This window comes from Castanea sativa, chromosome 10 (genome assembly GCF_040712315.1).
Source record: "Castanea sativa cultivar Marrone di Chiusa Pesio chromosome 10, ASM4071231v1".
Lineage (NCBI taxonomy): Eukaryota > Viridiplantae > Streptophyta > Magnoliopsida > Fagales > Fagaceae > Castanea > Castanea sativa.
The window spans coordinates 25,673,773-25,687,610 of NC_134022.1; the positions used below are offsets into that span (position 1 = coordinate 25,673,773).

The window sequence follows — 13,838 nt, forward strand, 5'->3', positions numbered from 1 at the left end:
AAAAAAAAAGTGAAATTTTTCTGCACGCTGTGTCAATCTGCAACTAGTTTGACATAAAAATTGGCCTTTTCATAATCCATTACTACTTTGTATTTCCTCATTAATTCTGCATTAGGATTTAGGGGGTAATCAACTAAAAAAAAAGTTACTAACAAATAAAATTATTTTGCCAAAACCCTCTAAAGATCGGTTGTCCTTGTCCGTGACACAACACAATTCACGTGCTTTCTGCCTCCAACAAATGCCTTATATCGATCTCTACACAATTTGCAAGTCCAAATCAAATGAAGGCCACAAATTACCCACTAACTCGGTCCACCACATGTTTTCTTAATATGAATACAAAATTTTTGTGGCCATGAACTAGTAGTTGATTTAGCAAGCAAAAGTTATGAATTTTAATCCCAAATATCTATACCTCATTTTAGAAGAAACCTCTCGAACCTTCACCAAGCCTGTACTTTTCAAACAGTTCTTAGATTCTTTTGAGAGAACCCAAGTTGGTACTATTTACTTATGTGATTAATTTATAGAGACAAAGTCATTCTAGCCAATCAGTTAAAGCCATAATCTAAGTGCTTTTATTAATCTCTTGCTTCTGATCTTTTCTTGGCACAACATAGTTTATTAGGTTCAAACTTTTATTCCCAGTTAAAGCTTTTGTCACTACAGCTAAATATGTCCAACGTTGGAATAGGTTATGATCATGGCGGGTCGTGTTTTTATTCAGTGCTTGGTTTGTGTAAGCAAGCTACAGAAAATGAGATTCGCTGTGCTTATCGCAAACTTGCCATGGTAGTAACATCACAAGCCCTTTTTTTTTTGTTTTTTGTTATAGTTTTATGCAATGAATTTTGATCTCAAAAAATTTTATTTGTACGTAAACTTGAAGAAATGGCACCCAGATAGGTGGATGAAAGACCAAAAAATTGCTGGAGAAGCTAAAAGACAGTTCCAACAAATCCAAGAAGCTTATTCAGGTTTTTTTTTTTTAATTAAAAAAAGAAGGAAAAAAAAACACATACATTGTGTTGTCTATATGTTCTATTTCATTCCAATTAATATTGTTGGGGGTATCTGATGGACTGTAATTTTTCCAGTTTTATCCAATAAAGGAAAGAGAACAATTTATGATGCTGGATTGTTTGGTCTCCTTGGAGACGATGATGACGAGGTCAGTTTTTTCTTTTCCATTGATATTCATATACTGATGATACACATTCATAAAGTTTTTTATTTGGTTAATTTTTTTTCCTTAAAATTTGTATTCCCTTAGTTTTTGGATGCTAAATTATGGATTTCTGGCAACAGGGATTTGTTGATTTCATGCAAGAAATGGTTTTGATGATGCAAAATGTGAGGCCACCACAGCCACAGGTACTTCATCTGGTGATTGACTTGTATTTATTTTTGAAGGTTCATATGAACTAGTTCCTTGGAATAAGTACCATTGGTTAAAAAAAAATGTTTTATTTAGGGGGAAATTAATATTGTACTTGGTTCTAAATTTTTACAGGAAGAGAACAGCATGGAGGAGCTTCAGGGATTGTTAATGGACATGGTGAGGGAAAATGAAATGGTCAATTTTGGATTTCAGTTGAGCACGTCTCAGAGTCCTAGTAAGAGGATGCGTTTTGATTTGTAATTGGAATGCTTCCTTGAATTAATTTGATCTTAAATTGACGAGGTTGTGCTAATTATTTCTCCACTGTTTTCAATTAATGGATTATATAAGTTTTCCCTTTCAATTTCTTTTGTTACTTTTTTTTTTTTTTTTTTTGAGGAACTTGCAAACTGTAATCTATCGAATGAGTCTTTATTTGGATTTTTGATTGTGCTAGGCATCACCAATATCCATTATGGTAGATGTAGACTAAATTATGTAGCCTAAACAATCTCTCAGCTATATATATATATATATATATATATATATATATATATATATATAGCCTAAACAATCCTGTTCAAATTGTAATGGGCGTTCGGGCTACATGCATGATAGTAAGCCGATCTCCATGGATGGTCCATGAATTGTCTCGCAATTAATAGCAATATGAATGATTAATGATTAATGGTCATTGAAAGTGTTGTAGCTCTACTGATTACTAGTTAGTACATTTTGGTATTTCTAAAAAAGACATCTAATATTCAAATACTCTCTCATTAACTATAAAATTATTAATAATTGAATGGATCTTGAGGAAAGTTAACGGACAACCGAACTCTCTCTAAACTTGATATTAGCACCAAATCAGTCTGTTTAAGAATTGATTATCAAAAAATAATGTAAGACCCACAAATGTCATGAGTTAAGTGTTGGCTACATTTATACAGTAGCTGTGTTTGGATATAGCATTTTGCATCTGCGTTTTCCTTCTTTCTTTTTTTTTTTTTTTTTTTGAGAAGCGCTAAAGAAAAAGTGGGCCCGTTACACTGTTTTCAAAACCCACAAACCTCTTTTTTCAACAAAACTTTCATCAAATCTCTTTTTTCAACAAAACTTTCATTAAACCTCTTTTTTCAATAAAACTTTCATTAAACCTCTTTTTTCAACAAAACTTTCATTAATGATAGGTTCCACAACACTATCCACACATTTAAAACTTATTTTGTTACAATATTTTTAGTTTTCAGTTTTCAGTTTTAAGTTTTTAGCAAAATAAGAGATATCCAAACTCACATATCCTAAAACAATTAGTCAAGTCACAATTATCAAAATCACTTATATAGTACATATTGACATAGTAATCAAGCTTTGTGGGACTTAGCACACACCTTCGCAACACACACTTTTACAGTCTATCAAATTTTCAACTCTCCGCTCAAATGCTGATGAGCTAACCCGAATTACTGCCACAACCAGAAAATCACAGAGTTATTTCTGTTCATCTTTTATAAATTTCAAAGACTAGCAGAGGTTTATCTGAAATGAAAGACTCACTTGGTGGAGTACATTGACCTACTACTTAATTTTCATTGAGTTAAAAAGACATGTACGAAAGGCAATGTAAAACATGAACAATTTTTAAAGGCCTGGTATGTAAAACTAGATAGAAATTACCTATCAAGAAGCAAAAGACTTTTTTTTTGGGACCAAGAGGCAATTTTTAAGAAATTGTGAATTTAATTATTTAACTATAATTCTAACACTCTCCCTTAATAAATGGAGTGCAATACATAGTATTTTAACATCTTAAATGGGAGGTAAAGTTAAGAGTTAAGACAATAATCAAACCAAAGACCTCCAGCTCTAATACTATGAAAAGTTATCAGTTCTCTAAAAAATTTCAGCAATTAGAAATGAATGAATTTAATCATTAAAATATAAATCTAACGGTAATCAATTTTATTGAGACCCAAAATAAATAAATAAATAAATAAATCAACCCCCGCACAAGCATCATCCAAAGCAGAGTGGGCAATACAGATAAATATATATATATATTGGCAGCAAAAAAATTTATTTTTATTTTATTTTATTTTTAATCTAACAAGTTTTGACCCTTAAGAGGAGAGGGAAGGGATGATTCAAACTAATCACCTCTGCAGTATGAGAGAGATCCACGGTAAGAATTGTACAAAACCAGCAGTCTATAGCAGGTAAAAGTCTAGGATCATATACTTTTTCACAACTTCTTACCACAATTGTGATATGGCAGAGTGTGATTGGTAAAGAAAAAATAGTGGGTTTATGTATAAGTAATAGTTAACCACTCACAATCTACCACGTCAGAGTTGTAACAAAAAAATTGTAGAATAATTTATGGTCCTAAAAGTACTCATATAGCAGCCATACAAAAGGCTCTTTAACAGTAAAGCTTCCAAGCCATAGAGTTTTTTACCCTAGTAATATTTTGGCTTAAGATGCTAGAATTAGGTAAGCAATAGCACCCTGTATCCGTATAAGGAGAGACCAAAGGGCTGAATAGGAGGACCAATTATTGCACTGTGAACATTTTGGTTCTCAATTGTCATAATAAAGTCATAAGCAACATAACACCACAACTGTCCCATAATTTGAACAGAGCCTACTGAAAGTGAGAATGAGAGAGAGATGATGTATTCTTCTCAAGTTCAATAGCTTCATCTAAGTTGATGCTTCTTCCCTTCAAAAACTTGGAGTACCATTTTGCAGAGAACTTGGGATATCTTTTCAAATCCGGGTCATCCAAATCCACATAGTTTATGCCATAGCTCGATATATAGCCATCCAATAACTCAAATAAATCCAGGAAAGCCCATACAAAATACCCTCTCGTGTTTGATCCATTCCTTCAAAACAAATAAATAAATAAATGAAGGCAAGGAAGAGGAAATGAAACCAATTTAGATTTTTCTTTTAAAAAAAAAAGTTAACACACATCTATCAATTGTTGGGGTGGGGGATTTGAACCTTGGAAGTTAGATGTCAGCATTGGAAACATCAGAATGTGCTAGTTGAACTACAAGACTCTTTGTATATCAGGTAAACAATTTGAATAAAGGTGTAGGACTCTTATGCGACATAATACAATTTGAATAAAACTTAGATACAGTACCTTAGATGCTATTCCTAAGATTCTCCTTCTTAAGATTCAAACATGTGGCTGCTTAACTAAAAAATAGACTTCCATCTCATGAGGAAAAAATCCACAAGACAAAAGTACTATACCTAAGTCTTACTCATACAATTTTATTCACATGTAAGAGGAGCCAAAAAAAATTGTTTTTAAAAATATTTTAAGTATTGAGATTTCATCAAATCAAATATTTTTTCTTAATGCATTACAAATGTTTAAGCAAAGAGTTAAAACTCAAACTGATAATTTGTAGTCTATGTTGGGTTCTATATTGACTTCAGTTAATTAATTCAATTACCTAAATTAATTAATTAGATCAAATTATATACAAATCATGAAGGCACTAACAAATCATCAAATAAACTAAGTGCAGTGAAAATTAAATTGACACGGTAATTTATTGACGAATGGGAAAAACCTTTCGCTAGGCAAAAACCCCATGAAATGATTTTTAGGTCACCACTCACAAGAATTTACTAATCAAGAACAAGCGGTTACAAGTATAAGGAATTTTACAATTACCAAACACATCCCAAAATATCAACCTAAAGTTGAACCTTTAGTCCAACCTCCAATTGGATATGATCTCATAGAGACTTGTTCCTTTGCACAAATCCTAGTACGTGACTAACTCTTTTGTACGAATCCAAGCATGTGACTAACTCCACAGCAACCCTTTAGTTGATTTGCAATAGCTTCACATTGAAACACCAATAAGATCTTCAATGTTGGTGACTTTGCTTGGTTATAGAACCCAAAGACGTGCAAAAAACACAGCAAGATCTCTTTCTTCCATAGGAGGAGGCTAGGGTTTCAAAAAGAAAACCTTATGAAGCTTTCTAGGATTAGAGTTTTTTTTTTCCACCTCCTTATTTAAATAAGAGTTTAATGGGCCTTTTGAATGGACTCCCCTATTCCAATAAGGTTTGCTCTCCTAGTCTTATTAGATTTACACAAACCCATAAACAAATAGCCAATATAATTAGAATGTTGTAGGCTATATCAGAAATCCAGTAGCTTGATAGATCGAGAGGTATTAAGAGAGGCATTGAGCTCTTTTAACTCTTGATAGATCTACAGTTATCGGGACCTGCAAAGTTAGTTTTTCTTGAGTATTCTTCATGTCTTCAATGTAATCACTTGTAATGATCATCTTGAACCCATTTAGATTTACCCAAATACAAATAAAATGTGTTTTGTCATAAGATATGTCAATTACATAAAAATATGAACCTAACAATCTATATTCATAGTTTCCTACCATAAATTATGATCTCTTGCAGGCTAGAGTTTTACCAATGCTAAACTAGTCCGCGATGACTTTAAGCCATTATAGACCTTTTACATAATGGTCACGTGCATAGATGGGAAGTAACAATTCTCCCTAAGAGCATCCACATCAATTCTTTCATTTTACACATCCACTTTTACACTAAAAACCCACTTTTTCTATTTTACAAATCCAATTTTACAAAACACCCACATCAGTTCATCTATCCTACCACCCTTCTTAATTAAATAATCAATTTTCTTTAATTTTTTATTATTTTCCCAACTACCTGATATAATTAGCGCGCTCTCTCTCTCCCTACTCATTTCTAATTTTTGCTCTCTCTCTCTCTATACCCATCTCTCCAACTCTCCCTCTCCCTCTCCCTCTGCCTCTCGATCAACTCTCCCTCTCCTTCTCCCTCTCGATCTCGATCAACTCCCTCTCCAATCACGAGCTCAGATCAGCTCTCCCTCTTCGATCACGAGCTCAGATCACCTCTCCCTCTCCGATCCGTGATCCGCGAGCTCCGATCACGATCCGCGAGCCCCGATCCGCGATCCGTGAGCTCCGATCCGCGTCCGCAAGCTCCGATCCTCGATCCGCGAGCTCCAATCCACGACAAGACCCACGAGCTCCGACTAGTCAAGCACCGATCTGTGTTTGTGTATGTCTGTGTTTTTTTTTTTTAGCAAAGTGTATCTCTATGTATATTCTGTGTTGAGAAAAAGATGAGAGAATTGAGTTTGTTGAGCACAAATCAGAGAGAGAAAAAAAGGAGCGAACGTGAAAATGATAAAATATTGTATAAACGAGCTACAGTAGCCGTGGTATTTACATGGTTACTGTAGCTCGTGGATGGTTTTGCAAGATTTTACACAGTTTTAGCTCTACTGATGTAGGAGATTTTTTGCTCAAAATGTGTGAAATTGAGGAATTTTTGTATTATACATGACTATCCACCAACTGATGTGGATGCTCTAAGTGTGGTAATAGTCCATTAGAAGACCATATTCAACTCAAGTCGACCTAAATTTTCTTTGCTGAAAACTTACAATGCCACCATCCACAATTAGAAAAAGGACCGCTACTTCAGGAAGCTTTCATATCAACCCATGGTGAGGATCAAGTGCCACAAACGAAGTGCTAGCTGCATCTATACTACACCCTAAAATGATGATAAGTCAAGCTACAATTAAGACTCATAGAAATCGTTTATATCATACAGATTGATATAGTAATTGAGCAATGTGGGGCTCAGTGCGCAACTTCAGAACACACACTCATATAGTCTAGCAATTTTTCTTCATTCTATGTGTGCCACACGTCTATGTGTATCCATTGAGAAAGAGAGAGGAGGGGGGGGTGGGAGAGGTTAGTTGGTCTTGCCAACAATGAAACATCTTGATTTTATTTAGGACTACCATTTCCAATGGTGCTCTGCAACTTAAAAATCCTTACATTACCTAGCAATATGGCCCATAGGAAAGGATTGAATGAAGTATGCATACCTCAATGCATCAAGCACACCTCCAATGTATGCATGCATAAAATTCACCCTTGCAATGTCGTTCAATGTTGAATTTCTTTGCATCCGCTGACCTAACAAGACATCCCATACCAAGTTTGCCCGATTAGATATAAAACATTATGAAAAGACATTGCATGATGAGCATTACAACACAACCCTGCCTAACCTACCAAATGCCAACATGAAAAATCATACCACTCAGAAACCACTGGTTCACCATGAAAATACTTATAATGAGATGGTGGAAAGATTCTTGATTATTTCCAGCAATGCCACAAGTGTTCCAGAGGTAGGGAACATGCAGCCACAGTGATCGATCATTATCATGCTTAGTCTCATGCTTAATGGATTTACAAGATAAAAAAAATTATGATTGGAATAATTAAAAATCCAGCTACTTGCTTGTTCGACGTGATTAATCTATTGAAACTTCATTTGGGGAAAAAAAAAACGGATTTGTATATGGTCAATTATCTTGCAAAGTTTTCTTGCTGTCCCAGAGGGTTTCCTCCAAGAGTAAACTTCCAAAGAAAAGGCCATGGAAAAAAAAAAAAGGAGAAAATAAAATAAAGAAAGAGGTGTGTGTGTGTGTGTGTGTGTGTGTGTGTGAGAGAGAGAGAGAGAGAGAGAGTGAGACCATTTTCATAAATGTAAATAGGAGGGTTGCCATAATCCTGCTTGAGATATTCCAATACTGCTTGCAGACACCACGGCATAATAGGTAACTGAGTAAAATAAGGCTGGTTAGTGAAGGGTGAATGATATAAACAAACTCAATCGCAGAAAACATTGCTGAATCCGTAGTATATCTTTGAATTCTCACCTCAAATGCTGACGAGCTATCCTCAATTACTGCCACAACCAGAAAATCACAGAGTTATTTCTGTTCATCTTTCATAAACTACAAAGACTAGCGGAGGTTTATCTGAAATGAAAGACTCACTTGGTGGAGTACATTGGCCTAGTCTAATTCATCGAGTTAAAAGACATGTATGAAAGCCAGTGTAATACAAGAAAATTTTTTAAAGGTCTGGTATGTGGAACTAGATAGAAATTAAATCACAGGGGGCAAAATTGACTCAGTGAAACTTGAGAGGATCATTGATTGAAAATAGTTCTCACTTCGTAATAATAATAGATTAAAGACCTACCGGTTAGCTCTATTTCTGCATCCATGAAGACATCTCTGTTTTCCATCTTCGGACTGTTGGAGTTGTGTTTGACATAGATATTGGTGCAATGTAGTACCCCTATGAAGTCAAATGAACCCTTTACCAGTTTGGATTCCTGATTTGTGAAGGCTGGCATTCTAGTCCCCACACTTTGCTTCATTATATTGGGATAGTCTCCAAACACCAACGGATTGAGAAACCTGCAATACAGAGCAGGTGTACTAATGTTAAGATCAACATGAAGAGTGAGCTATGGGGAGCTGCTGCTGCTGCTGATGTGTGCTAGTGTATGAGCGTGTTGTAATTGAGCGTTGTAATTTTAATTGAGATTAGTAGTCATTGTAACTGTAATTCCGATTAATAGAGCTTAGGCCAAGTGATGCAGGACAACCAAAACAAAACTTAAACAATGGAAAAATAAAGAGATATGACCTAGGAGTCAGCACCTAAGCCTTACTTGGAGTCAGCACCTAAGGTAGACCTGGAGTCAACACCAGACTAAAGAAAGACCAAACGGTCATTTTTTCATTCATCAAAATATCAACTATCTCCTCAAGGAGTACAATAGGTTGCTTATAAAGGATTGTTAAACCCTAATTCTAATTGGCTAGAAAACCCTAATTGCCTTATTACAAAAATAACCTTACTTTCAAATTACAATACTAAAATACTAATAGCCTAATAAACTACTAGGACCTAAAACATAAAAATATAATTGACTTGCAAATATAAATAATATTAAATAATAATTTTCTTGCATCTCCCGCATCACCAAGTGGCCGTAATAAACAAGATTAGTAATTGGCTGTTAGTTAGCTGTCACTACCAGAATCTGTTACAGGTAGTTAGTAACTGAATTGTATAAATGGGATAGAATACCGGAACTCATCGAAGAATAAACCAATTTACCACCAAAAATCTCTCTAAATCCATTATAATCTTTCCCACATTTCTTGGAGGCCGGTTGTTCTAGAATTCCACCAACCATTTTTTTTACTTAGTCTTCCATTCTTTTCACCTATCCATAGCAGAATCTTAACATAGTCAGAGGCTTTGAATAATCAAGTCTCAAATTCAACATAAACTTCACAGGAGGAATTCTCATCTTCCTCCCAATTATTACCCACTATTTTGGCCCACATAGAATTGACTAAGGCAGACTTATAATGAGATGAAATGAAGTTCAACATGTAGTGACACAATGATCCAAACAAGAAATTTTAAAGAGGAAAAATGGTATCAATTCTAGGATTTATTCTTTACCAGCCATAATGGAACGCATTGGCCCTTTGAGTTGCAATTGCATCTTCTTTTGTGTCTGTTAGAGGAATAAACCACCACATATAGATGCTGAGCCCTATCATTCCATGTTGTTTGTCCTACATCATGTGCTTTAAAATCCATAAACATGCTTTAAAATCCATAAACATTTCCTTCACAAATAAATTCCTTTGTATATTCAGCACTAGAATGGGAAGTCAAATATTTTTATCAAATAATTAAGAACTAGAAGAAAGTCTATTGGGATTCCAGAGCAGAATTCTGTATCATAATGTCACTAGTGTAACATATATTGATGATATTCACTGATTTATACAACAAATTTAAATGCTTAATATGGAAAATTTCGGATGATACCTGATACTTTTTCTTGTACAATCTTGCAGCTGAAGCATGTGCCAACAAGATATTATGAGCTGCTATGTATGGCTCAGATGGAGAGTTGCCCCTAGAGCAGTATCCATATGGAGGAGAACATCGCTGAGGTGGCAGAAATCCCAAGTCATAGCCTCCTAACATGAATGCATTGGGCTCGTTAATAGTAGTCCAGAATGAAACCCTATCTCCAAATTCTCTGAAGCAGACCCCCGCATATTCTGGGAAGTCTCTCCTACATCCAGATGTAAACAGTTTGATCATACTGATCACCCTATGCTGTCCTTGGCATGAAAAAATTTATCCTAAGCAGAAAAGACAAATTTTAACTAACAAGTGTTAAGAACTATACACTATCTTTCGACTAACCCATCCTCCATACTCATCTTCAAGTGCCTGAGGATGATCATAATTGTGTAATGTAACATGTGGTTGGATTCCTGCAAAATCAATAGAACTAGCAATATTCAGAAACAAAAAGTTCCAAGGTGTGGTTAGCTTAGCAATTTGGGAATGTTAAGCAAACTGGATTATTTATAGATTATGATATGGAAGTTTGGCTTTAACCATGGCTGACGAGTTCATTGATGAGATTGTTGTAATATTGTAAACCCCTTGGATTGATAGGCCCTCTTCCATCTGATTGACAAAACACGTGCGCACAATTACTAAAAATTTAATGTTTTTATATAATTAATACATCATACTTGGGTCATCATACTTGGGATAAGTCTTGACCATGAGATGGAAAATCTATAGGCATCGAGTCCAATGTCCACCATGAGTTGCACATCTTCCTGCAAGAGATACAGGAACTTGGACATATGTGGACTGGACTCCAGCAAAATTTAGAGAGATGTAATTCATACAAAATGAATATGGTATTTGTTGGTTCAGCCCCATTTGTGTAATCATTGGAACTTATATCATGAAAGGAATAATTTCTTTCTTTTATGACAATGAGAGGATTAATTGACCTCCAACGCAGGAACTTGGTCATACTAAAGGATTATTGATCAAGGCATACAGACCCTGTATTTATGGTAACCATCACATGCTACATCTCCAGTTGCTCCATGTGCTTTCCCTGAAATTTTGATAAGGAAAATTTTAACATTATGCCACTTTTCATATAAATATAAATATATCTTCACAATCATCGGTCTGCTAAATTGTTGATTTTTATAAAACTGTCAAGTGCGGATTTTGACACAAGGGCACAATTTTCTTTGGACCTTTGGCACCTTGATTGTTCCTTTAATTCTTTTTCCCATTGCCTGCAGTGCAGATAGTTAAAGTTATGTGAATTTTTTTTTTTAGACTTTAACAATTGAAAACACTGATGACCACACCATGATAAGGAGCAGGGTTTGGGGAAATACTAAAATGTAAGTCCATCTATAGATAATTTGATATGCAACTTTGATTTATATCATACAAATGAAATTAATGACCTTTTCTTTGGCTTTCAATTAATATAATTCACAAATGTCGAAGTGTGGCAAAGATTTGCAGATCAAGAAAAATTAACTGTTCTAAATATATTTGAAAAGGGTAAAAAAGCAATAGCAATCAAGAACATGTACTAAAATACAATCTGATATCTAAATGACTTTTGAAATACAAAATTGAATAAGTAAATGTATGCATTCTAAATTGTTTTGGAAACAAGACCAGCGCTCAACAGACAAAGATGGAAAAGAAAAAGAAACGTAAGTACTAAGATAAAAGAGGCTTCCAAGTAAATCAACAACATAATAATGAAAACTAACGTAAAACAAACTAAACTGACCAGCATCAGCATATGTATCCCAAATGCTAGGAGTCCTCCCATCTTCTCGTTTGCTGCTCCCTCCACCTTTTTTATATATTATAAAATGGATAAGTAATTATAAGAAGAAAAACAGAGCAAAGCATAATTAGGTCATACACCAGAGTATACAAACAATCCCATTTGAGTTTACTAGTTTTGAAGACATAAGAAACAAGTCTTAAGGCATAATGAATTTTTTTTTTTTCACATTAAGGTAACGTTTAAATCTTTCATGATTAAATAAATTATTCATATTCTGATATCTTATAAATATCCTAAATTGATACTAAAATAGTACTAGTCAATGTTTAAAGATTGATAGCGTGAATTTTTTTTTTTTTTATAATATTAACCTTTCATTTATCCATGAATAATTAAGATTTTAAAAACTACTTCATGGAGTTGCTTAAAAACTTAGCTCTAAAGCATCTCACATTCTCACTCATCATCAATTACACATGGATAAATTGATAAATCGTTCATTAACGATTCAACATAAATTCTCTTTTTCTTTTTTCTTTTGTTTTTTTTTAAGGATAAAACTTAAATAAAATACCTTAGATGAGTATAAGTTCTCCAATTGATTTCAAATATTTGGTTGTATTTATCAATAAGATAAGTTAGTGTTAGTTAAATCTTTCATGATTAAATAAATTATTCATATTCCAACATCTTATAAATATCCTAAATTGATACTAAAATAGTACTAGTCAATGTTCGAAGGTTGATAGCGTGAAATTTTTTTTTTGTTGATAATATTAACCTTTCATTTATCCATGAATAATTAAGATTTTAAAAACTACTTCATGGAGTTGCTTAAAAACTTAGCCCTAAAGCATCTCACATTCTCACTCATCATCAATTACACATTGATAAATTGTTCATTAACGATTCTTCATAAATTCTCTTTTTCTTTTTTCCTTTTTTTCTTTTTTAAGGATAAAACTTAAATAAAATACCTTAGATGAGTATAGGTTCTCCAATTGATTTCAAATATTTGGCTGTATTGATCAATAAGATAAGATAGTGTTATTTTTCCAAGAATAATTGAAGTCAAACAACCAAGTGTTTGCATTTATTTAAGGAATTTAATGTACTTTTTTTTTATATACAAGATAGAAATTCAATCTAGCCTAATCTAAGTGTATATGTGTATGAAATTTCTTTCTAGAGACTTGTACTTCAGCTCTTGTCTCCCATACTCCACAAACACTTATACTTGTGGAATAATTCTCACACTAAAGTGTGCAGTGGATCATTGTTATTTTAGCTCAAAAAATGGACATCAGTCTTCATAGTTTATAGCCAACAACAAGATCTGAGAATTTAAAACACAAAGTAGAAGCAATGTAAAGAGCTAGCATATCTTATAAAAAAAAAAGAGCTATCATAGATTAACTGACCTGATAAGCTGAGGTGCCTGAACCAAAAATAAAATCAGGTGGAAAGTCATCCCTGCTAAACTCAAGTGAACTAGGGACTGCCACTAATAAATTAAGCACAAAGATTTGCAAGAACAACAGCCTCAACATTTTGCAGCTAATTGTTTTTTTTGCTTTCACTCATATCATATAAACTATAAAGTCGTTTCTTCCTGGTTTTTATTGCTGAGAGAGAGAGAGAGAGAGAGAGAGAGCAAAATCTCTGATCATGCCCATAATTTATTTGCGTCCACCGTCTAGACAAATTTGTCACTTTAAATAGTGCATGCACGAACATTTGCCACCTCCGCTTGGTTGAGCTCAGCCATGCACAACAGGACAATGCCACATATAAGAATAGACGACAAAGAAGGGTGTGAAAATCATTACTATGTATAATCTTCGTTTGTCGGTTT

At 33.9% G+C, this 13,838-nt stretch overlaps 2 protein-coding genes across 3 annotated transcripts; one reads left to right on the forward strand and one right to left on the reverse strand.

Annotated features, from left to right (window-relative positions):
• Positions 1-440: 440 nt before the first annotated feature.
• LOC142611829 (uncharacterized) lies at positions 441-1,825 on the forward strand. Its single transcript, XM_075783971.1, has 5 exons — positions 441-795; positions 893-980; positions 1,101-1,174; positions 1,312-1,377; positions 1,517-1,825. Exons 1-5 carry the CDS (start codon positions 679-681, stop codon positions 1,643-1,645), a joined length of 474 nt encoding a protein of 157 aa, XP_075640086.1. The 5' UTR covers positions 441-678; the 3' UTR covers positions 1,646-1,825.
• A 2,203-nt stretch (positions 1,826-4,028) lies between these two features.
• Positions 4,029-13,533, reverse strand: LOC142613823 (beta-glucosidase 11-like). Of its 2 annotated transcripts, none has more exons than XM_075786333.1 (13): positions 13,401-13,533; positions 11,981-12,040; positions 11,220-11,275; positions 10,910-10,985; positions 10,756-10,827; positions 10,541-10,628; positions 10,171-10,423; positions 9,796-9,911; positions 8,512-8,732; positions 8,184-8,212; positions 7,998-8,085; positions 7,341-7,431; positions 4,029-4,272 (listed from the first exon to the last, which is right to left on the reverse strand). In XM_075786333.1, exons 1-13 carry the CDS (start codon positions 13,531-13,533, stop codon positions 4,029-4,031), a joined length of 1,527 nt encoding a protein of 508 aa, XP_075642448.1. The 2 variants fall into 2 exon arrangements, with proteins under 2 accessions (XP_075642448.1, XP_075642447.1); XM_075786332.1 differs by having other exon boundaries at positions 11,981-12,046.
• Positions 13,534-13,838: the final 305 nt, after the last annotated feature.

Excerpts from the sequence above, each read along its gene's own strand:
- LOC142611829 (XM_075783971.1), top strand. The coding sequence starts at position 679 with ATGTCCAACGTTGGAATAGGTTATGATCATGGCGGGTCGTGTTTTTAT. Across the intron at positions 981-1,100 it reads AATCCAAGAAGCTTATTCAG|TTTTATCCAATAAAGGAAAG; the intron begins GTTTTTTTTTTT and ends TAATTTTTCCAG. Across the intron at positions 1,175-1,311 it reads TTGGAGACGATGATGACGAG|GGATTTGTTGATTTCATGCA; the intron begins GTCAGTTTTTTC and ends TTCTGGCAACAG.
- LOC142613823 (XM_075786332.1), bottom strand. The coding sequence starts at position 13,533 with ATGTTGAGGCTGTTGTTCTTGCAAATCTTTGTGCTTAATTTATTAGTG. Across the intron at positions 10,986-11,219 it reads ATGGTTACCATAAATACAGG|GAAGATGTGCAACTCATGGT; the intron begins GTCTGTATGCCT and ends TATCTCTTGCAG. Across the intron at positions 9,912-10,170 it reads TGTACAAGAAAAAGTATCAG|GACAAACAACATGGAATGAT; the intron begins GTATCATCCGAA and ends CACATGATGTAG.